The sequence below is a fragment of the Diabrotica undecimpunctata genome, chromosome 8, assembly GCF_040954645.1.
Source record: "Diabrotica undecimpunctata isolate CICGRU chromosome 8, icDiaUnde3, whole genome shotgun sequence".
Taxonomy (NCBI): domain Eukaryota; kingdom Metazoa; phylum Arthropoda; class Insecta; order Coleoptera; family Chrysomelidae; genus Diabrotica; species Diabrotica undecimpunctata.
Window position 1 is genome coordinate 44266733 of NC_092810.1, and position 26886 is coordinate 44293618.

Sequence of the window (26886 nt, forward strand, 5' to 3'; positions counted from 1 at the left end):
ATTTGTGATGTATATCTGTGGTACTTAAATTTATGTTACAGTTATGTATGCACAAATAGATGCCAGTTTAATATTTTGATTCTGACCTCTGCATTGATCGCTGTACAAGATCAAAACCGTTATGTTAACATTCTTGGCCCACGTGAGGCTATGCCCTCATGCCATACATACATGTGTATCTGACCTGTCGTTAGATTGTGAATGCCTAAACAATATATGCATAGCTGTCTGTGGTAATAAGCCACTCCCGTAGAAATACTAGGAGTAGCTAAACTTTTTATCAAATCAAATGTTATTACTGTTGTGGTATCTTTAGCCTTGGCTGCATATTCCTTGTAGGTAGGTAGGTAAATATCACGGCGTACAGTAAGTACAATTAAAAAACGAAAAGAAAGCAATCCTGTCCTTTCAAGTCTAGGCAAAAGTAGACGTCGTCGTAAAAGCAAGACAACTGATCTGCCTGAACGAACTAAAATGGCAATACAAAATACTGTGTACAATATGTACCTACAAAGTAAGTATAAGTATATTTTGATATTGTACAAAATAAAAACGATCTGGTTTATACCCCAGCCAATAGATGTTTCACATTAAAATTAACACTTCTAAATAATGTTTTACTATTATTACTAGTTTTTATTGTTTTTTTTTAGAAAAGCATGTTAGTCTATAAAGTTGAAATGTGAATTAGAGGAAAAAGAAGTTGTTACTATGGTAAAAACATCCTTAAGCATTGTACTGAGAAATATAGGATTTACATATTAAAAAGGATGACAATCGAAGATCATTATTAGAATGAACCAATATTGCTGCTTTAACAGCAAAATTCTTTCGTAAGTACTTTGAAAACCTGGAAAGTGTGCATCCAAGAGAACTTGTTTTTTTGGATGAAACATGGATTTATTCAAAAGAAAATAAAACAACTTCCTGGCAAGACACTAGTAGCAAAAGTGTACGTAAACCAGAAGGTTTTGATGGTAAACGTTTCATAATTGTTCACGCTGGTTCTTTTAAAGGATTTGTTTCTGAAGCAAGTTTATTGTTTTGTTCTAAGTCTAAACATATTGATTACCGTAAAGAAATGAACAACGACATTTTTACTAAGTGGATAAGAACACAAGTAATTCCCAATTTAGAAGAACCATCGTTGAGTGTAATGGATAATGCTCCATATCATAGTGTTCTTTTAGAAAAGCAACCTACTACTGCTTCAAAGAAAGATGAAATTGTTACCTGACTGACAACAAATAACATCCAATTTGACTTAAAATTTACAAAACCTGAATTATTACAAGTTGAAAAAATGAATAAAAAAGAAAATGTGTATGTTATTGATGAGTTACTAAGAGAGCATGGTCATGAAGTGTTGAGACTACCTCCTTATCATTGCGAATTCAACGCGATTGAATTAATTTGGGCAAATTGCAAATCATATTACAATAAGCATATTGGTAGGGACGGCTATTCTGATAGTGCTGTTATAAATATGTGGAAAGAGGCGCTTAATCAATGTAATGGAGACATTTGGGAAAAATGTGTAAGAGATACTCATGAAATTATTCAAAAGTAGTGTATCCGAGAGCAAAATATAGTTGATATTGATATTCAACCCATTATAATAAATCCTGGAGATAGCTTGGATTCTGGAAGTGAAGGAAATATATAATTTTGATATTTTGTTTTTTTTTTTTTCAAGTTATTTTAATAATTTAGTTATTTAGTCATATTTGTGGAAATAGGTTGTAACAAAGTAATTGATCCATTCTTTAGGCTAAAACAATGAAACCTTTTACACATAACTTTTCACACTTTATTTTGGAAATTACAGAGAAGTTCGATACACAAGTAAAAAAAAATTGATAAAAACCAGCTAGTATAAAAAATAAATACTAAGTCTCTAGGTATGCGACATAAAGAAAGTCGTATTATTTTAGCCTAACAGATTGAGCACTAATTTATAACACCCATTAAGTTTTCTACAAATTAATGTAGAATAATTTAGAATTTTTTTTCTTTCCATTGTTTTTATTGTTTTGTTTCGTAAAGTTTAATTAATTTTTTTTTGTGTTCAACTTAGTTCGAAAAGCATGCACAAAAGTTTTTTATCTTTTAGGGCATTTTCTTATGCTTAAACTTAAAAATTGAATGTCATATGTATACGATGTAAATGTTTAATATTGTATTTTGAATGAAAACTTAAAAAAAAAAAAAAAATAAATAAATATGAGAATTTAAGCTGTTTCATCGTGGGTCCATCTTTCTCGACTACAGTATTTTAAATAGAGCATTTCTTCCAATAACCATAATAACGTTGAATATGTAGAAAACTCAAAATTACGTTCAAAACAATTCTATATTGAGTTTTTAACATTCAGTACAATAAATAAACAAAAACAATCACTATAAATACGTTTAACGGGATATTAAACATTTCCTAATTATTTCATGAATCTAGAAAATACTTACGTTTGATTTAAACGCTTTGATTTAATTCGTACAACTATGATGTGCAAAGATACAGCGAACGGAGTGTACGTAGCCTAACTGTACAACTCGCGCCATCTCCTGGTATACAGTAAAATGTTAGTTGAACCACATTGAAATGAAAGCTGGGCCACTCTGCTTCCGAGCGACTCATTTATGACCCAATATTTTGGACTATGGGAAGTATGTTTCCTAGTAATACATCTCATTATAGAACTTGTTAAAATAACTAAATTAATTTTATAAACAAGTAATTAAAATAAATAACCAGTTATAAATAATGAGTAACTATGAATCAAAAAGAAACCTTATCCAGTACCTAATTTTTTATCTATAAATTTAAAATTTTAATTCCTATATTATCATAAAATGTTTGATGGTGGGAATATATATTCCAACCGCCTCTGAAAGGATTAACACCCGCCACAAGAGATGTTTTTATCGACTTAAGTAATTAGAAGGTTAACAACAATTGTATAAGTCATATATGTATTTTATAACGCCTTTGCAAGTTGCAAATGGCGTTATAAAAAATCATATCACAAATTTTAGAAAAAGGCTATAAAAACAGTATACATCAATTTTTATATATCTAATAAACACAGCTAAAAGAGAAGAAGGTACATTACCAAACTGGTATAGTATTCCCAATTAAAAGAATATTTTTTGTTGATGGGTGAAAGTTAAAGTTGGACAAATGGCTATTAAACATTCTGAGGAATAGGCGTTTGTTTTTACGAGCACCAGGTAAGAACTGTACATTTTGTTTTTGTACTTAAATTACCTTTAAATCTTAACCAACATTAGTGTTATATTTATATACTATATATATTTTAAAATCATTAAAAATCTTAACTCTGATCATTGCATTCCTAAAAGTTGCCTTATTTTATAAAAAAACTCTTAACTCTTATAAGTGCATTCCTAAAATTGGCCTTATTCTACAAAAAAAGTCATACATTCTTAATTTTAATAATATTTCATTATTTTAGATTTTCATGGATCTTCTACTTCTGAGCAATAGTTACATGGAGTTACATGCTAATTTGTGATGATCCTGAAGAGCAGGATCGCTGATATGCTAGAGTTTACACTTTATTATTTACACATGGTACTTTATGGCAGAGTATTTTAGAGGGTATGGAACTTACAACAAACCGTTACTGATGAATATAGAGGTATCTATATTTGTATATCAAAAGAAAGATCTCCAACACGATGGGAAGATTAAATGAAGATTGGTGGAAAAATCATTTTATAAAGTTGTCCATCTGGTACAGAACTGTAGCCAATGGAGACAGCAAGCTGATGATATCTAGAGTGTCTCCACCCACACCTTAAGAAGTGCTCAAGAAATGAGGAGGATGAGGATAATTTGTAGCCAATACTTTACGAAAGAAAATTATACAAATAAATAAGTGTCAGGATGTCTGTGTTTTATTTGGTTTTTTTTGGGACTTTGGTTTGTTAATGTAATGGAAAACAGATATAATCATAAAATATTACATAAAAACTGTCCTATACCATAATCTATACTCTTTCTGTATCAGATATTATGTTATACATTTATATATAAAAATGTGTAAGTGTATACTGTATTTTTGGACAGAGAGAATATATTTTTTGGCATAGAATAAGTTTTTATTTCGTATTTTATGACTATATTTACTTTCCATTAAAAGCATACTTTTTGAATTTTGGCTCCTAAAATTCAGAGCTTATTTTTTGAATTTGCCGCCTAAAATTCAAAACCTAAGTTTTGAATTTGCCGCCAAATGAAATTAGTTTCGGCTTGTCCTTATTTGGCGCTAGAAACTCTCTCCCAAAACTTTCTATGGGAGTTACCTTACTAGTGGGGTATATACTCTGGAACGAAAAGATGGCGAATTCGTTCAACAGCGTTTAACTTCTGTGTAAATAAAGTTCATCTAAAATCAGTGTTTTTCATCATTCAATGTACATTTACTGAATTGTTTCATTCCTTCTACAACAATAATAGACTACATAATAGTCAATCAAGATAACATTATTAATATTAAAGATGTGCGAGTCTAAGAGCATAATAATGTAGACTAGATTATGTTCTACTGACAGACGAGATGCAAATAAAATTAAAGCTTTATAACTTAAACAATCCTACAGAATAACAGTAGTTCACTTAAAAAAAAACGTAATTTTCTAATTTATTTTTACCATTTAGGTAAGAATTATTTTCGAATAAAAACATAAAATATACTGTCCTCTAGGACAAAGACCAAACAATAGCTTTAATTTAAAACAGTATTTTCACCTACACAATTTATAAGAGAAATTCACAAAGTCGCATTAAAGAAACTCCCATCCTTTGAGTCTCTTTCTTAAAATGCTCAAACAACTCATCTACAATGAATCTTGTTAGATATTAAAAATTTGCATGTCTGTATATACTTAGTGCGACTATAATAACTTTTCATATCAGCAACGGAAAAGTTTCGTGTTGATTTTGTATATCTTTATCCTTAATTTCAGTATAAAAAGCAATTTCTTATTCTGTTCATTAGAGAGAAGTTTTCGTAATTTTAGTATATTTATGCAAAATGTAAAATTATATTTTCTTTTATATATAAACGGTTATTTACGCGAGCAAAAGGATCGAATCAAAGGATTAAAACTAAAGCGAGAGCGATCTGAAATCTGAGATGAAGTCGATTATTCCTCTATATTGTTTATAATTTGTTGTGTGTTTTGTTGCTGTGTTATCAATTTCTTCTTTACTTCGCATTGAACTTTCCGGTCTTTGCTCTATTTTCCGTATCTCCTCAATTTTAACTAGTGCTGTATTTAAGTGTTGTTTTATCATCCGAATTAAGATCACTCATTTATAACAAAGTAGGCTTAATTCTTTCATTCTCGAATATTTCTGCGCTATTACTTAAATTCTTTATTTCTTATTTCAATTCTGCATTCTCCTTTTTTAAATCATTATCTATAGTGTCCTTCTTTAAGCTTCTCTATTCTTTTTAGCATCTGTGTTATCATCATTTTCATTTCGTTTATGTCATTTTTTCTTTTTCTCCTTTATTTCTCATTTTCTAGTCAGATTCCATTTTATGTTGTATTTGTTATTTACTGCAGATTTATTATGTTTTGAGGAGAGTCCGATCCTCTTTCGAAAACAGAAAGACTCTGTTATTGCTAAAAGCAACAAAGAACACACATAATTGCTTATAGGGAGGAAGACGATAATAAAGGTGAGAAAGTTTTAGTGCCACAGATAGTAATTACATTCCAGTTTTTGATATAAAAATAGTACATGCGCCACATAGTAAAATATGTGGCGCAAGACTAAAGAAGGAAAGCCACCGAATAGGTGGAAGGATGAAATGGCAGCGGACGTGCAAAATTCGATAGACGTGCGAACTTGGGCAAGTTCGGCGCGGAACCGGCTTAGTTTGGAGGAGGCCCAGGCTCAATTTAGGCTGTAGGTGAATTGGAAGGAGAGATTAGCAACTATTAACAAATATATAATATATATTTTATCAGAGATTTGATATATGATTTTACGATTATATGATTTTACTACACATTTATTTTAATATTGCTCTGAAGCTATTTTCTTGTGGCATTTTAAAGTAATTACTATTTAAATGGGAATAAGCTACAATAAAGGTGAAAGTAAGTTTATGGTCGTTTCAATTTCTACTTCGGAAATCGTTCTCAAAATACAAACATTAGTAAATTAAACAAATTTTGTTTTTTTGTTACTTGGTGAAAAATTTTTCTAATAATTCAATTTTATCTGACTCATTTATATTGAAAATTCAGACACACATTATACATTTTAAAGTAGACTACTTTAAAATGATATTGCCAATACTGTAGCTTTTCTGGGACCACTTTACTCGTAAGATAGTTCATAAGGTTACATGAAATTAACTTTAAATTAAGAATATCCGTCAGAAAAAATCATAGCATGTAATTCGTCTTTAAAAAGACAAACGCATGCCATGATGACTGTACTATTCTCCTGTTAGTGATTCCATGGCCAATTGACAGAGGCAGTCTCCATAGATAGAGGAGTGAGGCAAGGATGCATTCTGTCCCCGGTGTTATTTAATATATACTCTGAATATATCTTCGAGCAAGCGCTAGGCGAACTACAAGAAGGCGTATTAGTCAACGGAATAAGTCTAAACCACATTAGATATGCCGACGACACAGTAGTTTTTGTAGATAGTCTGGACGGTTTGCAAAGAATAATGTCGCGTATATCAGATATAAGTAGAGAACGCGGACTTTGTCCTAATACGAAGAAAACAAAGTACATGGTAATCAGTAAGCGCGAAATATTAAATACACAGCTTTTGGTTAACCAACATCCAATTGACAGAGTGGACAGCTACACATACCTTGGTACCAACATTAACAGCCAATGGGATCACTCCAGTGAAATAAAAAAACGCATAGGAAAAGCGAGATCGGCGTTCATAATGATGAAGTCTCTTTTCAGAAGTCACGATTTACCATTTGCTACCAAAATCTCTCTCATTAGATGCTATGTATTTTCTACGTTATTATACGGAGTAGAGGCCTGGACACTTTCCGAAGCTTCTTTAAGAAAACTCGAGGCATTCGAGATGTGGTGTTACAGACGTATTTTAAGAATTTCATGGGTGGATCGTGTGACTAATGTTGAGGTAGAATAGGCAAGGAATGCGAGATTATTAACACCATCAAAGAGCGCAAACTAGAATATATTGGCCATGTTATGAGGAATGAACAGAGATACGGCTTGTTGCAACTCATTATTCAGGGCAAGGTATTTGGAAAAAGAGGACCAGGGAGAAGAAGAATATCTTGGCTTCAAAACCTGAGAAAGTTGTTTAATACATCGACAACCGGACTATTCAGAATAGCAGCAAGCAAAGTTAGGATAGCCATGTTGATCGCCAACATTCGGAACGGATAGGCATCGTAAGAAGAAGAAGAAAGTGATTCCATAGTAAATTATGAGAGAAAAACCAGGAAAAAACCTTATAATACTATCCCGACATGGTAAGTATTTGGTCGTAAATTTAGTTTACTTTCAATAAACACCAAATTCTGATTTTATATGTTTGTTATTTAAAAAATAAATGATGTATCCGTTACTGACTTACTAACGTATGGTCCTAAAGTTTTGGGAAAAATTTCAAAAGCATATAACTCTGACCACAATAATATCTTATATTTTTATTAAATTATTCAACAATTTAACTTAACTATCCTTATTATAAATCAAAATTCAAATGACAGACAAGGGACCATTATTTTCGATTTGCCTAATAATTCCCCTGACACGCTGCATCATCCTTTGGACGACCTCGGCGTCAATTTCTCTAATTTTTGTATATATGCGGCGTTTTAACTGTTCCTGATTTTGTGCTTCCCATCCGTTATTATAGACTTTCCGACTTAATATTGCCCAGAACTCTTCAATTGGACGAGCCTGAGGTAGGTTGGGGGGATTGTCTGCTTTCGGTACAAAGGTAATGTTGTTAGTTTAGTACTAGTCCCTTGTGATCCTCACGTTATGACATGAAGCAAGATCTGGCCAAAAGACTATTTGATCATTTGCATGATGTGTGTTCACAAACTCAAGCAATTTAGATAGAAATCTTTGAATATAAATATTTGCGTTTAAGGCTTCGCCTCGAAGTAGACGGTGAGACTCGCAACTGGAAGGTTGACCATAGTATCACAGTCTATTTTCCTGCTTCTTGGCTTAGGTCCGAGCGACTGACGTCAAACAGCTACCCCAACCCAATCCAGTCGGCGGTAAACTGAACGGTTTACGTTGACTGAATTGTTTTCATGTAAGAAAAATCAGGATATCTCTGATTTAGTCTTTTTCAAGACTAAAAAAGACGATAAAACTGTTATTACTAATAAAATTGCAGATTTAATTTCAGCTTCCAGTCCAATAAGACGAGAATTCCCACTTCACAGGAAATTATTCAAGAACAGAAGCTTCAGGCCCACCTCAAGGAGAGGTGGACCCGCCCAGGATAAGGAACAGTTACAAGATACCGAAATAGGACAAGTTGAAAACTCAGTAGAAGAAACCACAGCAACAATGGCTTCCAACAATATTGAAATCATGGAGGAGGAACCCTTCCAAGCAGTTAAATGCCAAAGAAGAAATTCCCACGAAAACATCGCAGGAGCAAGACAACGACCAACTACCAGCGGAACGGTTACAACAAAAAACCGTTATCAAGTTTTAACTACAGTCGACACGGAAGAAGCCACTCCAACAGCCAACAACAGGAAAGAAAGGGTACCTCCCCTTGTCATAGCAGGACAAATAGGGAGTTACTCAACTTTCATAAAAGAAATCACGAAGTTATTGGGGCACAATAACTTTCAGATATCACCGTCCGGAAAAGCAGGTACAAGGGTGTACCTTAGGTCCAACGAAGACTATGAAAAATTAAAACAGGACTTCATCTCAACATCTACGGCCTTCCATACCTTCACAAAGAAGTCTGAAGTTACGAAGAAGATTGTCATGAAGGCGGCTCCAGGAATGGACCTCGACGAGGTCGAAGCCGATCTACGAGAGCAAGGCATAATCGGAAAGGTTACAGAACTCAAAACCAGGAAGCCAGGAGCACAAAGTAGCTCCTACTTACTACAAGTCGACAAGCAGCAAGACTTAAAAGAAATAAAGAAAATTAATGGAGTGCAAAACATCAGAGTGAAATGGGACGCCTACTCCAAACCTTCCAGGGCAACGCAGTGTTACAACTGCCAGGAGTTCGGACATTCAGCCAGAAATTGCTTCAAGCAGCCCAGATGCATGAAGTGTGCTAATGGACATCAAACAAGACACTGTCCTCTGCCGAAAGGACAGATAAATAAAGTAAAGTGTTGCAACTGCCAGGAGGCACACACTTCCAATTATCCCATGTGCAGCAAGCACATTGAATATCTCGATAGACAGGCAGCAAGAAGAGCGAGGAACCAGCCTCAGAAGACAGCTCCACCAGCGCCCCATCCTTCAACATTCAGGAAGATCTCCAGTGGCATATCATATGCACAAGCAAGCAAAGGAGAACAACAGACACCAAGGAATGACGGAGTCAAAAGCGCCTGGGCGGAAATCAACGAAGTAGTCAATGTCCAAAAAATGATGGCAATTCTTCAGGATATGAAGAGGGAACTATTACAAGCAAAATCATTTGCCGAAAAAGCAATGGTTTTCATGAAGTATGAAGAGATCTACAATGAACCATAAACACCTGAAGATTCTCCAGTTCAACATAGCATCACTGAGGCTAAGGATCAGCGAACTTCGAGAGACAGTGGTAAGACATAACCCAGATGTCATATGCCTGTCTGAAACAAGATACATGACGGAATCCCAACTTCCAAGAATAACAAACTACGATGGATTCGGAAGAAGAGACGAACCAAACGACAGAGGAGTAGCCATCTATGTTAAGAACAACATAGAATGGAATCAAGTTTTGATAGACACACACCACTTCGAAAGTGTTGGAATCAAAGTAGGTATAGCTAACATTTTCTCAATTTACAGGAAACACTCGGAAGATCTAGCCATAGAAGAACTGGATGCCTTACTTAACTCTGCACCAACCGTAGTCGTAGCAGGAGATTTCAACGCCAAACACACAGCATGGGGATGTATGACGGACACAGCACCAGGAACAACTCTACTAAGATACTGCGAGGACAGAGACAGGATGTTATTCGCTCCAGACGAACCAACAAGGATCAATCCAATAAGAGAACACAACAACTCAACACTGGACCTGTTCATCACCAAGGATGTAATAATGGAAGACGTCAGAACATACTTCGAATGCAGTTCGGACCACAAACCAGTAATAGGAAGGATGACATCGAGAGTCGACTTGCCAAGGATAGAACCAGTAGAAAGATGGAGATGGAAAGATGCTAACTGGCCTAACTACAGAAGACAGCTAAACCAAATGGAAATGAAGAGAGAATTCCAATCAACAGAAGAAGTGGAAGAAAAGATCGAAGAAATCACAAGAAGAATCCAACGAGCAATGGAAGCCAACATCCCAAAATCCATGACGAACAACAGAGGACTGATCATCCCAACAGAACTACAGGACATCATCAAGGATAGAAACAAGGCCAGACGAGCATTCCAAAGAACCAGAAGACAGGAATTCAAGGACTACGGAGACATCCTATCCGAAGAAATAAGAGTAAGACTGAGAAGTCTTACTGAAAACCAGTGGCACAACAACATCAGAAGAGCAGAAGAAAACCATGGAAACGTTTGGAAAATGCTGAAGGCAAGAAGAAGAGGAAAACAAAAGATGCCACAAATCATGGACAACGAGGGAACACACTACGACACCCAAGGAAAAGTTGATGCAATATCAAGGAAGATGGCAGCCACACACAGACAAAACCAGGATATGTCAGATGCAAGAACAAAGAGGAAAGTCGAGCAAGAATACAACAGGATCAGAAGAAGGAACGAGTTCCAAATAGACGAAGAAGACCACATCAGCCCAAGTGAAGTTGCAAAAATCATCAGGAAACTGAAAGGAAGCAGAGCACCAGGACAAGAAGGAATCCACAACATCACCCTCAAGGAACTTCCGAAGAAGATCATAGTACAACTGTACTATATCTTCAAATACTGCCTGGAAAAAGGACATTTTCCAAACAACTGGAAACACGCCAAGATTATACCTCTTCTGAAACCAAGGAAAGATGGAAGAAGACCGGAAAGCTACAGGCCCATATCACTCCTGGAAACTATGGGAAAGATCTTAGAAAAAATCATCTACAAGAGACTGGTGAAGCATACAGAAAGAAGAGGAGTCATCCAAGAAGACCAGTTTGGTTTCAGAAAAGGAAGAAACTGCGAACTCCAATTAGCAAGGATCATCAGCGACACGAAGATAAAATTCAATAGGAAACAGAAGACAGGATTAGCCATACTGGACATAGAGAAAGCCTACGATACGGTTTGGAAGAAGGCACTAATCTACAAGATGGATAAGGCTAGACTTCCACACTACCTCATCAACATCTGCGACATGTATCTATCTAATAGAACATTCCAAGTTTCAGCTGACCAAAAGATGTCGACGATTCAAGAAATCCAGGAAGGAATGCCTCAGGGCAGCATTTTATCACCCATTTTATATAACATTTTTGTTTCAGACCTCCCTACAGATCCAAGGACTTCTACAGCCCTGTATGCAGACGACACAGCAGTGTATGCATCCGGAAAAGACGAAAGAAGAATCATAGATAACATGGAGAGCCACCTGGAAAGAATCACGGACTACACCGAAAAATGGAAAATCAAGATCAACGCCGAAAAAACGCAGTTCATCATTTTCGGCCAGGACAGACGACAACTACGGAACCAGATCACAGTAGGAGACAACAGAATTCAGGAAACAGAGACGGTCAAATACCTAGGAGTCCACCTCGACAGAAAACTCAACTTCCGGGTGCATACACAAAAAACTAAGGTAAAAGCTAATGCAGCTAAAAAACTAATACTTCCTTTCATTTTTAGGTCCAGTCCACTCTCGAAGGCGAAGAAAATTCAGCTCTACCAAGCATATGTTAGGTCGGTGATTCTGTATGCTATTCCAGTGTGGAGCTCCATTGCGGAATCACACTGGAAAAAGTTGGAAGCAACTGAAAACTCATGCTACCGAATCATCGACGGAACAGCATGGGAGGATAGAGTCACGAATGCTACAATCAAGAACAGGTTAGGATACACGCCACTAAGGGAAGTGGCCGAGAACAGAACCAGGTGGTTCTTCAACCAGGCCACTCGAAGACTGCGAAAGACCAGGGATATCCTCGAGAAGAACAGGATCCAGAGGATACACAGATCCACCCATAGACTGATCGACCACCTGATCAGGGTCTAACCAGGCGTGTGCAGGGAAGTAGGTACGTTTGCCGATTTTAGTACCTACAGAAGCAGACGAGGACACCACCCAGAAAAATCCAGGAACCGAAAGGAGAAATCTTCAAGAGCTGGCGGTGCACGAGCGGGACGTCGAGGAAGAAAGAAGGCTAAAATATCTTAAGTTTTGAAATGTAAATATATTAGTATGGCAATAAACGTTTTTATTTTTATTTTTATTTTTATTTTTATTTTTATTATTCGCCTCGAACAACACCAATGTAGGGCTGTGAGATAAAGTCAGCCTCAGAAATTGCACACCATACCAAAATTTTGTCCTCAAATTTTTTCTTACTTTTGAATTTTATTTCATCAGGTACATTTTCGTAATCGTTCGTGTAAAACCCATCGTTACCCTTCATCTCAGAGTTGGACAAAGTAAAATATTTTTCATCGTCCATCACGATCAACTTGTTGACGAAATACACTCGCCTTAACGCGCGGCAACATCTCGAAATTCTCTCTAATTGATCCTCTGTGTATTTTGGAGCTTTCCTTCTTTTCCGGTAGATAATATTGTTACTTGATAGGGTCTTGTATACTGTAGTCTTTCCAACATGAAATCTTCTGGCCAGTTTTCGCTGTGAGACCCCAATGTTGTTCTTAGCTGCTTCAATCAGTCTTGCCTCTCTTATATGGTTCAAAATCCGCGGTCGGCCACTTTTACACAAGTTAACACATGGTATCCCTTTTTCACATTCTCTGATTGTGCGATAAATTGTCGATTTGCTTATGTTTTGATCTCGATAAATATTAACAATATCTCGTTTTGACATTCGCCCAACCATATTATAAACACCTCGACGAATATCAATTTTATAAGACATTTTGCAGAGCACAAACTAAAATATTCTGCTTTGTTTATTAAATGTCAATAACTGATGACATTTCAATTCCATGGCCTTCTTTGTTAAATGCATTTTGCTTCTCAATCAGACCAGGTGAAATTTTTCCCAAAACTTTAGGACCATACGTTAAAACTGGTATTTTCCTTTTAATAACTTTCTGTTTTAATATGGGTAACCAGATCCTACTTCATTCTATCGAGGAATTTGCGACACATTTGGTCTCATTTAGCATAATTAGAGCCGCTTCTTTGATTTTTTTCTCTTTTTACCATCCGTTTCTTTTAGGACTATACTTGAATCATTTCATTAAACCCTATGTTCATTATCCCATGCGTGTTTACATATTTGAGATCTATCAAATTCTTTACTTTTAATATAAGATTGATGTTCACTTATTCTAACATTTAGTGGCCTTGATGTTTCACGTAAATAAAATCGATAGCATTCACAAGGTATTTTATAAATACAATTCTTTGTCCTTTCTATTTTATTGTTAGGTTTGGTTTTAGACAAAATAGATCTCAATGTCCTTTTAAGTTTTTCTGATAATCCTTTTATGTATGGTATTGTTATTTTCCTCGTATTATTCCTTGTGTATGCTGTAGGATCTCGTTCTAAGTTGTTTTGTTCTATTCGGTCGATTGTTAAAAATTACTTATTTATAAACGATAAAGGGTAATCTTTTTTTAATAAAACAGATGTTAATAAAGGTTTTTCCTTCAAGAACGAATTTTCGCTAGAATAAGCAATTTTGGCTCTATCGTATAAGGATTTACTAATTCCTCTTTTAATATTAATATTGTGATTTAATTTGAAATTAAAATATATGTTGGTGTGTGTTTAGTTTTTTATACACCTGAGTCTCATATCCAGTATCGTTTTTAGAGATTAAAACATCCAGGAAAGGTAGTGTGTTATTATATTCTTTTTCCATGGTAACTGATATTGTCTCTTCTTTATCGTTTATATCATTCAGGAATGTGTGTCCAACAACTCTGATCTATGAGGGCACTTGAGAATATACCATCTACATGTTCCTACCATACTGTGGGTTTTAAATTAAAAAAATACTTAACAATGAACAAGAAAGGACAAAGAATTGTATTTATAAAATACCTTATGAATGCGATCAGTTTTATTTAGGTGAAACATCAAGGCCATTAAATGTTAGAATAAGTGAACATCAATCAATATTAAAAATATATAGAAAAGTTGAAAGATCTCATATGTGTAAACACGCATGGAGTAATGAACATAGGGTTCAATGGAATGATTTAGTATGGTCCTGGAAGAAGGAAGTAAAAAGAGAAAAATCAAAGAAGCATATCTAATTATGCTAAATGAGACCAACTATGTCGCAAATTCCTCGGCAAGATTCAAGATTCACGATTTATTTAACTACGTTTACAAATTTTACATTTGTTTGTAGCAAGCCAATTATATGTATAAGTAAAAAAGATAATATTTAACATACACAAAATACAATAGGAGATGAAAATACATTAATGCGCATAACATAAAATAAAACATAAATTATACAAAATCAGACATATACCAACATAGTGAGTACATCCATGTTCATGTTACTGCCTTGAAGTGATCAAAGTATTCACTAACAGAGTAAAAAGCAAATTTCAAAAGGTCTGTTTTCAGACTTACTTAAAATTTATTCATCGAAAATTGATTTAAATCCTTATGTAGGACATTGTATATATTATAGTAAATTGAGTTTTTTGTGATTTACTCAAACGATACTTAACTGTTCTGATGTTATTTGCACCTCTTGTGCTATAGTTATGTAAGTCAGAGTGTTTAATTAAAGTATCAGCGTTTTTATGTATTTCTACATTAACGCTATATAGCCATAATGTTGGCAAGGGCATTATTCTATATTTAATAAACAATGGTTTGCAAGATTCAAAGTAGCTAACTTTTGCAATTATTCTTATTGTTTTTTTTTGCAATTTAAATATTGTTAGGGCATTGCAAGAGATTCCCAACAGAATAACACCATAGCTTAAAAATGAATGAAAAAGAGAAAAGTACGTTATTTTCAAGGTATCAACACTTGTAAATAGTTTTAATTGCCTGAGTAAAAATAAGATACTAGAAAGTTTACCTTTGAGATGGTCAATATGGTCAATATACCAAGTCAATATGTTATCAACTGTTATGCCCAACAATTTAACATTATGTTTTTCAGCACTCACATCAAAGGTAGACGAAAAAATTAAATTTTAAGTTTTGTTATCATTTAATTTAAGTTTATTTGCTAAGAACCATGATTGAGCATTGGAATTTACATACTCAGACGTGGTTTCTAAGACTGAACGATTTTTATCAGAAAAAACAAAAGTAGTGTCATCTGCAAATAAAACTGTTCTAAATGGAGCCATGAAATTGGTCAAGTCGTTAACATATATTATAAATAATAAAGCGCCCAGAACATCCTTGTGAAATACCATGCTTTATCTGCTTAAATTTAGAGAGACAATTTCCGTACTTGACTGCTTGGTATCTATCCTTTAGATACGGTGAAATTAGTTCCAAAGGAGTACCTCTTATACCGTAAAAATGCAGTTTTTTTGCAAAATATCATGAGAAATACAGTCGAAGGCCTTTGAAAGATCACACAGCGTTATGGCAGAGTGATTATGCTTTTCAAGCCCATCAACTATGGCACTCATCACATCTAAAAGTGCATGTGTTGTGGAACGATCCTTTCTAAACCCATATTGTGAACTAGTAACAAAGTTATTTGTTTCGAAGTACGATATAAGACGTTTCTTCAGAATTTTTTCAATTATTTTACTAAATATCGAAACTATGGAAATTGGTCTATAATTTTCTACAAGGTCACGATCGCCCTTTTTAAAAATAGGAACAATCTTGGAGATCTCGGCAGAATGTAGTAGGATCTGGTTATCCATATTAAAAGAGGAAGTTATTAAAAGGAAAATACCAGTGTAAGTAAGTCAGTAACATATCGAGGATACAGTATTTATGTTTTTTAAATAACAAACATATAAAATCAGAATTTGGTGTTTATTGAAAGTAAACTAAATTTACGACCGAATACTTACCATGTCGATATAGTATTATAAGGTTTTTCCTTGTTTTTCCCTCATAATTTACTATGGAATCACTAACAGGAGAATTTTACTGTCATCATGGCATGCGGTTGTCTTTGAAAGACGAATTACATGCTATGATTTTTTCTGACGTATAATCTCAAGTAAAAGTTGGCTTCATGTAATCGCATGAACTATCTTACAAGTAAAGTCGTCACGGGAAAGCAACTCAACAATATTGGCAATATCATTTTAAAGTCATCTACTTTAAAATGTAGAATGTATGTCTGAATTATCAATATAAATGAGTCAGATAAAATGTTTAATATATTAATGTTTGTATTTTGAGAACAATTTCCGAAGTGAAAATTGAAACGTCAATAAAGTTATTTTAACCTTTAATTGTGGCTTATTCCCATTTAAATAGTAATTACACATTTATTTATTACGAAAATTACAAGGCAAACAAAAAGATTGATTTTAGTAATAAACAATTATATATTCAGATATGAAACTGTGATTACAGATTGAAATAATAATATATGGGTGAAGCTGGTCAAATACAATAAAATTTACAGATGCCCATATTTTTAAATTTTACGGTTGATCATTACCTAAAACGTCATTTATGTTTACTGGTCATGAACCATAACTACACAACTATAAAATTTGTGGCGCATACTGCTCTCTTTTAGTCCACGTACCCCCAAAAGCTCATAAAATTTTTATATTTTCAAGAAACATAAAGTGTTTCTTTTTAAACTTAATATATAACCAATTCTAAATTTTTACGGGGATACTTACATCATTTCCATTGATTTTCCATGTTAGAATTGGCTCTGGATCTGCATAATCCGATGTGCATTTTACGGAGAAGTTATCGCCCTCTATGTAGGATTTTACGAGGCCGTCGATTTTGGGGTTGGCTTGCGGAATAGCTGAAACAAAAGCGATATTTTAAAAAAAAAATCTGGTATAAACTATACAAAAATTAAGAATAAAATATGATACCAAGATAAGTGCATTTTTAGTTAGAAAAAAGTTTACAAAAATATCAGTGAGTGAGTTGGAAAAGTTTTTGAGTTAGCGTTTCAATATGTAAGTCAGTTGATCGTACATCAATTATCAAAAATTATTAAACAACAAATATTAATTACTGGACAAATTTCTTTAATAAGAACCGCAACCAGCACAAATGTTAGTTTCAAAATTTATTTAAATATATACTTTTATTATAATAAGCTTAAGAAATGAGCTTTATTTCACAAACTGCACTTAATAAAACAAACTCAACAGTTACCAGTATTTTTAGTTATCTATCCAAAGAGCAGACATCAATTATTTCTTCAAAAGATATACTATTATTAGGATATGTATTTATTTATTTAAAGAAGCATTAGTACATAAATTTATTAAAAACCTTAAAGAAAAAATCATATAAACTCTTCTGAATAGTTAAACATCATTTTGTTTTAATTCTCAACAATACTAAATAAATCTTAAAACCGGATAAACGATATGCAAAAAAATTATTTATTCTCTTGGAGTGAAAAACTTACAATGTACAACTTATATTTAAAAATAAATTATTATAGAAAAAAATAATTTTTAATAAAACTTCTAACTAGTATTTCCTCCTGTTGTTGGCCTGTATTCATGCCTGTAGGCGATTTGGTATGCTACCGATTAACTGGTCGAGCTGGGCTTGCAAAATTCTCTCCCATTCTTCACGAGCAGCATCTTTTAGTTCTCGAAGTGTAATAGGGGGATTGTTTCACTTGTTAATGCGTATTTTGAGAATGTCCCAAGCATGTTCAATACTTTCATGTCAGGGGAATTCGAGGGCCACTGTAGTGTAGATATTCCTTCTTCTTCCAGAAAATTTTGTACTGCTGCTGTTCGATGAGGAGGTGCGTTGTCATGCATACACACAAATTCATCACCTACTGCTTCTCGGAATAGACGTACGACAAGATTTAAAACTTCTTCGATGTACACAGCACCAGCGACTCTTCTCTACAGAACCAGCAGTGGCGTCCGTGTATCACTCAGAATACCACCCCAAACCATAATACTGCCACCCTCAAACGGGACACGCGGGTGGGCTGTTTCTAGTCGTGCTTGTCTTTTTGGGGCCCTCCAAATCAGTGTTCTTCGCGAATCAGATAGCAAGCAAATTTTTGACTCGTCAGAGAACATCACGTTATTCCAGTTAGGACCATGATACACCATTTCTATAGCTCATTGCAACCTTACTATTTTGTATTGGTAGGTTAGTTTAGGAGCATGTAGCGGTCTTCTACGATACAAATTTACCGCATTTAGTCTGCGTGTTATTGTTTGCCGTAAAATATTCAGTCTTTAAAGCCTATAAAGTTCTCTGGATATCACTTGTAGGTTCCAGACGATTTTTACTAGCTATCAATGTTGTTTGCCCGTCTTGAGATGATTGCCGTACATCGACTTCTACCACTTCGGGGACGATCCATGACGTCATAGTAATAGTCAGGCTAATATTGAAGAAGAAACAGGATTTAAAGCCTACATACAAGAAGGAAGAAGAAGAGGGAGATCAAAAAAATTTCTTGTACCTGTAACGAATATTGCGGACGAATACTATTTGCGTCAGTTGTGGATTTATAATCTGCGAGGACGTTGCTTAACGACAGGAAAAGTTAATATGTATATATCTGCAGAACACGTCGCTCAGAAGAGACCAAACGAGATTATGACTTGCTGCAGGACTGTAATATGCAAAATCAGAAGCCAGAACAACGTTATTTGAAATTTTTTTATGACAACTGTACCAGCCAGAATAAAATTTGTTTGTCTTTTTAGATCAATAACATTTTTGAAGCTATAGAAATCTGATCTCCAATACCCGGTCACAGTATGATGTCAGTCGATTGAGAGTTTTTGAAAGCCTTTGAAATGTGGGGATATCGTAGAATGATGCGCATGCCATAGAAAGCACATTGCACAAATGTCTCAATATTGATAGAACTCGACATCAGTACTAGACTTACCACAATCATCAACCAAACCATATTGAGGTACTTTGGACACATTACCAGACGAATGGAAGGCATGGACAGATTGGTGGTTAAAGGCAAGGTAGACGGTAAAAGAATGCTCAGACTAAATAAAGTGCGCTACCGGTTACTCTCTGTCTGAGACAGCACACCGCGCCTAGATAATACCATAACGTCACCACATCCTTACGAAGGATAAAGGATAAAGGAGGAGGAAAAACAAAGATTGAAGTACAACAAAGTTGACAACTCTAAATAATATGTTAATATTATTAACATAAAAGTCTCAGAAAAAAAAACCATGATGTCGTATTTGTACAGCATTTGCTGAGGTCAAATGGATGGCAATCGTAGTATAAAAGTAAAACACTATAAATTACGGTTAGACTCCCATATAAAAAAACTGTGCCTGAAATTTCGAAACTAAATTAAAAGGATGTACAGGTTAAGGGCTATTATTAAATAATAAAATTCTTAGATGCCATAAAACCTCTCAATAAAGTATTTACAAGATTACTGTCTATACATCTAGATCTTGTATAGCTAATATTCTGGCTTCATACTATGACTCTTATTTAAGTACCCAAATTATCGTAATGAATTTTTTTAATTAAGAACCTGAGCTGGTTGAGTAGAACTTACGCGTGGAAAAGACCAGAAATAAATGCTCCAGTAAATAAAAAAGAGTTAATACATTTCATAAGAAATTCTACTCCTGCTCCTAATAATATTCTAGGTGAATCTTGAACAAAGCTCTTTTTTAGCTAAAGAACAAAGTAAATTTCGTAAGAATAGAACTCTTTACAATTTAATAGGCCTCGAATCACAGGTGCATAAGGCACTTCCAAATAGTCAAAGTTGCGTAGCAATATTTTTTATACAGTATGACAATATGTCATAATGGTTAGTGCCATAGAATAATCAAAGTTCTAAAACAACTGTATTTTAGAGGAAATAATATATCGTCCATGTCCTGACAATACCTCCTATCTGTGAAATGTCAAATTTTACAGGAGACATAAAAAACTGTCTACAAAGGCGCTGAGAACTAAAAATTGTTTAACATTTTGATATTAGGTATAGATAAGCCATTAGAGATCATATTACCATATAAGCTATCAATTAATGCGCATGATAAATTTTAAGTGTGAGATAGGCGATACTCTCTTGGAAATTTTGAAGCTACAGTGCAGTTAGGAGCAGTCAACACTAGGTAATAATACTGAATTATCAATCATTTTTTAATACTAAATAATTAAGATAAAATATAATAATTCGGAATGAAACTAGAAATCTTTATTACTCGTACTTATTAATAAAAAATATAAAAAATTTAAACAAGAAATCAAAAAAACAAAACTCGTTAAAAACTAAAACAGACTTCTTAACATAATAACAATACTTCTTAATAACAAGCTTGCGCCTCAAAAGGAGAATCAGTTTGTAGTATCCTGTGGTAGGTTGTCGTAAAATGAATGACAGTCTCTAGGCAATTCAGTCTTTAAGCTTTGTAAGTGATTCCATTTTGTCAATTTAATGGATCTCCTACGTATGTGTAAATTTTCGTATCCATCGCCATAATTTACTTTCTTTGGTCTAATTGGCAAGTCTTTTCAGTCATCATCAAAATGTAACTTATACTCAATCTTACCCGAGTTCTCGAAATTGTAAGCAATAGCCCTTAAATCTGTTACAGTGGGGTCATTGCTTTTTCGGCCAGGTCGAATTGAAGTATACCTCAAAAATCTGTTATCGGCATAATTCTTAAAAAATGTGTGGTCCAATTCTTTCACTTTATATGGAAATGGTTTCTGACGAGCTTTTTTGGTAATTTTCATAAAATCACTTGGCAAATATATGTCTCTGTTTTTAAGCCTTCTCTCGATTAAACTGTGAACGGAGTCACACTCCATCTGTGTGTGACCCCGTTCCAAAAACTTCTGAATTATTTCCAAATTATTATCCACGGCAAATTTTAAAAGTGCGTTTGCCATTACAACATTCCTGTTTTGGTACACACACCCGTCCGAAAACAGCACAATATTCAATTTTTTTCCAATACAATTGTCTGACAGGTAGTCTATAACAAGTGATGTAAAAGTTGAAGCACTTAAATCTGACTCACTTTCATTGAACCATTAGCATGTGACCTCATGACTATTGAGATCATACATAGTGAAGTTGTAACAACATAATTTCGTTTTAAAAAATGTAGAGCTGGCGTTAATACCTACTTGGAGACAGTTTGACGGCCTGTAAGTCCATTGTAAGTGTAAGGCAAGCGTTTTCGTTGGCGTGAATTTTATCAACAAACTTCTCTTCTCGAGCACGGTCCTTCTTCTTAACATGTTGCATCCATTCATTATACCCTAAATTTTCTACTTCATACTGTACACAGATGTCACATTTGTCTTTGTTTTTGTTGATGGAAATGTTTTTTTGTTTGAGAATTTTGTGCAGGACTTGCCGTGACATAGCAATTTTATTTTCTTCAACGCACTTTTTTGTATATATTTCGTAAAGTTCATTTTGCTTCTTATTAATGGCTCCAGGAATAATTTAGACATGTTAGATCTATTATAGTGTGACGGTAACTTGGGAAGGTCATCGAGAAATTGATTTAAATAGACCATTTCTGCACTGTTGTTTCTAGGTGTTGGCCTCTTTGAGTTTTCGTTAGCTTTAAAAGAATGCATGCTGTATTCACTTTTTTGTACCCAAGACTGTACCGTGAATGAACCCAACGCCAACGTGTTTAAAAACATTTGTCTGCAGACCGGTACCTTTTCACCTTTCAAAGGTAAGCTATATTGTAATGTGCCGTCACGTCTCGATTGGCCTTCTGTAGTACTTCGTTTCACTTGAATTCTGCGTGACATGAGAAGCAACAAAAACTTTTCTTTGATCCCAGCTCGTCTGGTTCCAAAAGTACTGGAATAATTTTTTTCGAGTTTCTTCAGAAAAATTAGCGCAGATTCGAACTTTTGATCGTTTGCAAAGCTTTGAGTTACAAGTGGAGCCAATTTGCCTAGCCTTCCTGATTATGCTGTGCTTCACTATTTTGTTTCTTCTCGTGTAACCCAAATATTCTTTGCCTTCCATTCTAAGCTTTTGGTTGACCACTTTTAACCATGTTTTAGGGTCTGCAACTATTTTTTTCTTCCTCCTGTTTCCAAGTTTCCATTATCAACGTCAATTTCATTAGTAATATCTTTAAAATTTTGTTCTTGTATTGGATCTTGGACGTCGTCAGTATTGGTATGTTTATTATTTTGCTTATCCGCAGGAATCAATAAATCGTTTACATGGTGATTTATATCCTCAATATTTGTGAAGGTTGGGTCATCAAATTCTAGTTCTCTTCGTTCAAACGCTGGATTTCCCAGTGATGAGGCTTCATCTAAAATATTCTCATTCAAGATAATAATGTCCATATTTTCTATATCCATTATAGGTTCGTTTAAAAGTAGGTCTAATGTTATGGAAACAGTGTCCATGGTTTTGAAATATTGGGTCTGATCGTTGAAGTGTGCATCGGATAATACTGAACTATCGGCAGAACTGATTTAAAAATTGTCAATAATGTTTATTTTGTTCAACGTAGAAGTAGAAACGTTTGACTTAATTGACTGAGAGGTAGTGCCAATACTGGAATCAATAATATTGCATTTTTGACTATCTGTTGAAGATTATATAAAACCCACTTGGGTTTTCCCAATTTTGGAGAGATGCAAAATTGTTTTGGTTCTTTCAGACAAAAATAATCTTTTAGAATTAAACAGAATCGGAAATAACTCCTATCTGACTGAAAGATGAAATGAAACAGTATCAGAAATACCTCCTAACTGAAACTATGGATATAATCATGATTATCATTACTGTTTAAAAAACTGATTACTTTGTTTAAATTACAGCAAGATAAGTAAACAGATCATGTTAATTTAAGTGTTAATAAATAAAAATAATTTGAATAGACAAATACCTTGAAATGGTTGAATATACGGTAGTCTCTAGTATCACGTGGATACAATATGCGCCATTTTTGTTGGATAGGAGGGATTACGTTTAGTTTTTAGAGCGCTGCAGATAGTAGGTATTGGTTTAATGAAATAATGTAAGAAATGAATTTTTACTGGTTATAAGCTTTTCACAGGCATGCGTAGTTAGAAAATACAAATCATATGGAATAATAAACGTATTTACGAAGAAATTGTCAGATAGGAGGTATTGTAAGGACATGGACGATATGTTTCATTGCAATTTTTTTTAAAGAATCAAAAATATTCATGTAAAATTAGATCATTAGGTACATACACAAAAAAAAGAATATAGTAAAATGGTACCCTTCCAAGATCGTTCATTAGTGTCACTCCCTTGATGCTATTAATGGTATTATGGAAAATTTAATTTCATCCGTTAAATTCCCAATTATTTCAAGATATTAATACAATGGTTACAAAATGAAAAAACAAGTATACAAATGGGAAAGAATTAAAAAATTAAACAGATTACAAATAGATCATACAAAATTTATACACTAATACCTTATTATCAGAAATGTAAATGAAACTTCTACTTTTGTTCACCGAAAATAGAGAATAATTTTGAGGGAAAAATGAGGCAAAAACATCAAAGTTTCTTTGTCGCAATTTTCTAGTTTAATCTCTTTTATTTGATTTAGGCTGCCTCATTTAAAAGTTTTCGTCTTCGAACTAGTGTTTATCGCCCTGAAAGACGATTTAAATATAGAGTAAACTTTAATTTAAACTAACGTTTTCCATGGTAAAATAAACGGTTTTATAAATATCAAGTAAAATGGGTTTTAAGAGTTGTTTTGAATAGTAAGATAGCATAAAACAGTTGAAAGGCATCAGATATCTAGATATGCTTTAAAAACAATAACAATTGTTATTTTGGTATCAATTCACTTTCTTGCTTTTTCTAATTTATTTTCTTATATTAATAAAAGGTCTTTTAAAAGGTTTTCTAGTAGCCTAGTGCCCGTTGATCTTAGATTTTTTGTTATTTAAGCTAATTTTTTACTATTCAATAGTGTAACAAGCTTGTTTCAATCCCATCTTCTAAATTTTCCTATCGTATCTTCTTAGAGTGTCGTCTCCTTACAGAAAGCTTGGCAATCATAATTGCTATTTTTATTTTTGAACTTGTTGCTCTAAACAAATCAATCGATCTGCATTGATACCAATTACGTAGAGTCTAACCAAGAATTTTGCCTCCGGCCAACAAAAGAACGTAAGGTATCAAAGATAAAATAAAAGACAGCTAGCGAGCAACGCTACTGGTTTGAAGTGTCAGTTGTGTGAGTTTTCAAAGCACGCGTCGATAGATATATAATAATATACATATTATTACTTCTTAAACCAAATTCGTTGCCCCCTATCTCTATTTTACTTTATCTTTTATACCTCGCGTTTTTAACAGCTGGAAACTCGAATTTTTGACCATTTTTTCTCTGGCAACTTTATATAATCATATTAAGAAAAAATTAGCCTTAATTTGGTATAAAAAAAGAATAATACGTCATGAGCAGCATATATTATCATAAAGCCCTTATACATATATATGAAAAAAATATAATATTAAACATTAACAATTATGTCCATCAATCTAGATATTTAAGGTATAAAAAAGGTTATAAAAAACATAGATATAAATATGAAATTAAACAATGGATTGAAAACAAAACAACACTTTCTATTCTAAACAAAACAATTCTATGAACTGATTAAAGAACAATAGTAATAAATAATAAATATTTAAATAGACTCTGATTAGAAACTACAAAATTTCTTGAATTTACTGCAATTAATATCATGTTTACATTTGTGTACTCACAGTTGTGAGTACACAGCAAGGATGCATTCTGTCCCCGGTGTTATTTAAGATATACTCTGAATATATTTTCGAGCAAGCGCTAGGCGAACTACAAGTAGGCGTATTAGTCAACGGAATACGTCTAAACAACATTAGATATGCCGACGACGCAGTAGTTTTGCAGATTGTCTGGACGGTTTGCAAAGAATAATGTCGCGTATATCAGATATAAGTAGAGAACACGGACTTGATCTTAATACGAAGAAAACAAAGTACATGGTAATCAGTAAGCGCGAAATATCAAATACACAGCTTTTGGTTAACCAACATCCAATTGACAGAGTGGACAGTTACACATACCTTGGTACCAACATTAACAGCCAATGGAATCACTCCGGTGAAATAAAACAACGCATAGGAAAAGCGAAATCTGCGTTCATAATGATGAAGTCTCTTTTCAAAAGTCACCATTTACCACTTGCTACCAAAATCTCTCTCATTAGATGCTATGTATTTTCTACGTTATTATACGGAGTAGAGACCTGGACACTTTCCGGAGCTTCTTAAAGAAAACTCGAGGCATTCGAGATGTGGTGTTTCAGACGTATTTTAAGAATTTCATGGGTGGATCGTGTGACTAATGTTGAGGTCCTACGTAGAATAGGCAAGAAATGCGAGATTATCAACACCATCAAAGAGCGCAAACTAGAATATATTGGCCATGTTATGAGGAATGAACAGAGATACGGCTTGTTGCAACTCATTCTTCAGGGCAAGGTATTTGGAAAGAGAGGACCAGGGAGAAGAAGAATATCTTGGCTTCAAAATCTGAGAAAGTGGTTTAATACATCGACAACCGGACTACTCAAAATAGCAGCAAGCAAAGTTAGGATAGTGTTACGTAAAAATATGAGTCATAGTTTTAACCTTTAAAACATGTTTTTATTCTAATATGTTGTAGAGTTTACGAGAGGCCTCGATTTACCTGAGCGACCTTCCAGAACCGATGCGAGGGAAATCCAGTTTGCCTTTACCGTTTCGCCATCGAAGGTTTTAGACTATTCGAGATAACGGCACTGGTATATAATAACGGAACTTTATTTGGAAGGGACAGTTAATTCTCAACACCCGCGCTCGCGAATTTGTTACGTACGGATATAATAAATTATTGTCAGATAAGTTAATATAAATAAAGAAATAAATTAAATCCGTAAGTGTTATAAATATTGAACCTTTTAATAAATTCACAACAAATGGTGTCAGAACAGTGGAATACTTAGATAAATTGCGAAAATAAATTACAAGTGAATATAAAATAAATTGTGAAAATGGCTACGATTTATGAGCTGACCGTGACTAATTTAAGAAGACATCTTGAAGACAGAGAATTAGCTTCTACCGGAAAAAAGGCTGAGTTAGTCCAACGACTAAAGAACGCTTTGCTAGAAGAAGGACTAGATCCAGAGACTTATATATTTGAAGATGCTGTCCTCTCGTCGATTTCGAAAGTTTCTGGTGATGTAGCCAAAGTTTCTGGTGATGTAGCCAAAGTTTCTGGTGACATCGCATCATTAGAGAACAAAGTATCTGGCGATATTTCGAAAGTTTCCGGCGACATCGCTTCTTTAGAAAGCAAAGTTTCTAACGAGATT

At 34.0% G+C, this 26886-nt stretch overlaps 1 protein-coding gene across 1 annotated transcript in view; it reads right to left on the minus strand.

The window, feature by feature from the left end:
- Nucleotides 1-17147: 17147 nt before the first annotated feature.
- Nucleotides 17148-26886, minus strand: part of LOC140448794 (uncharacterized) — an 853042-nt gene continuing 843303 nt past the window's right edge. The window contains exon 7 of the mRNA XM_072541909.1: nucleotides 17148-17305. Coding sequence (XP_072398010.1) covers nucleotides 17148-17305 — 158 coding nt within the window. The remainder of the gene's footprint in view (nucleotides 17306-26886) is intronic.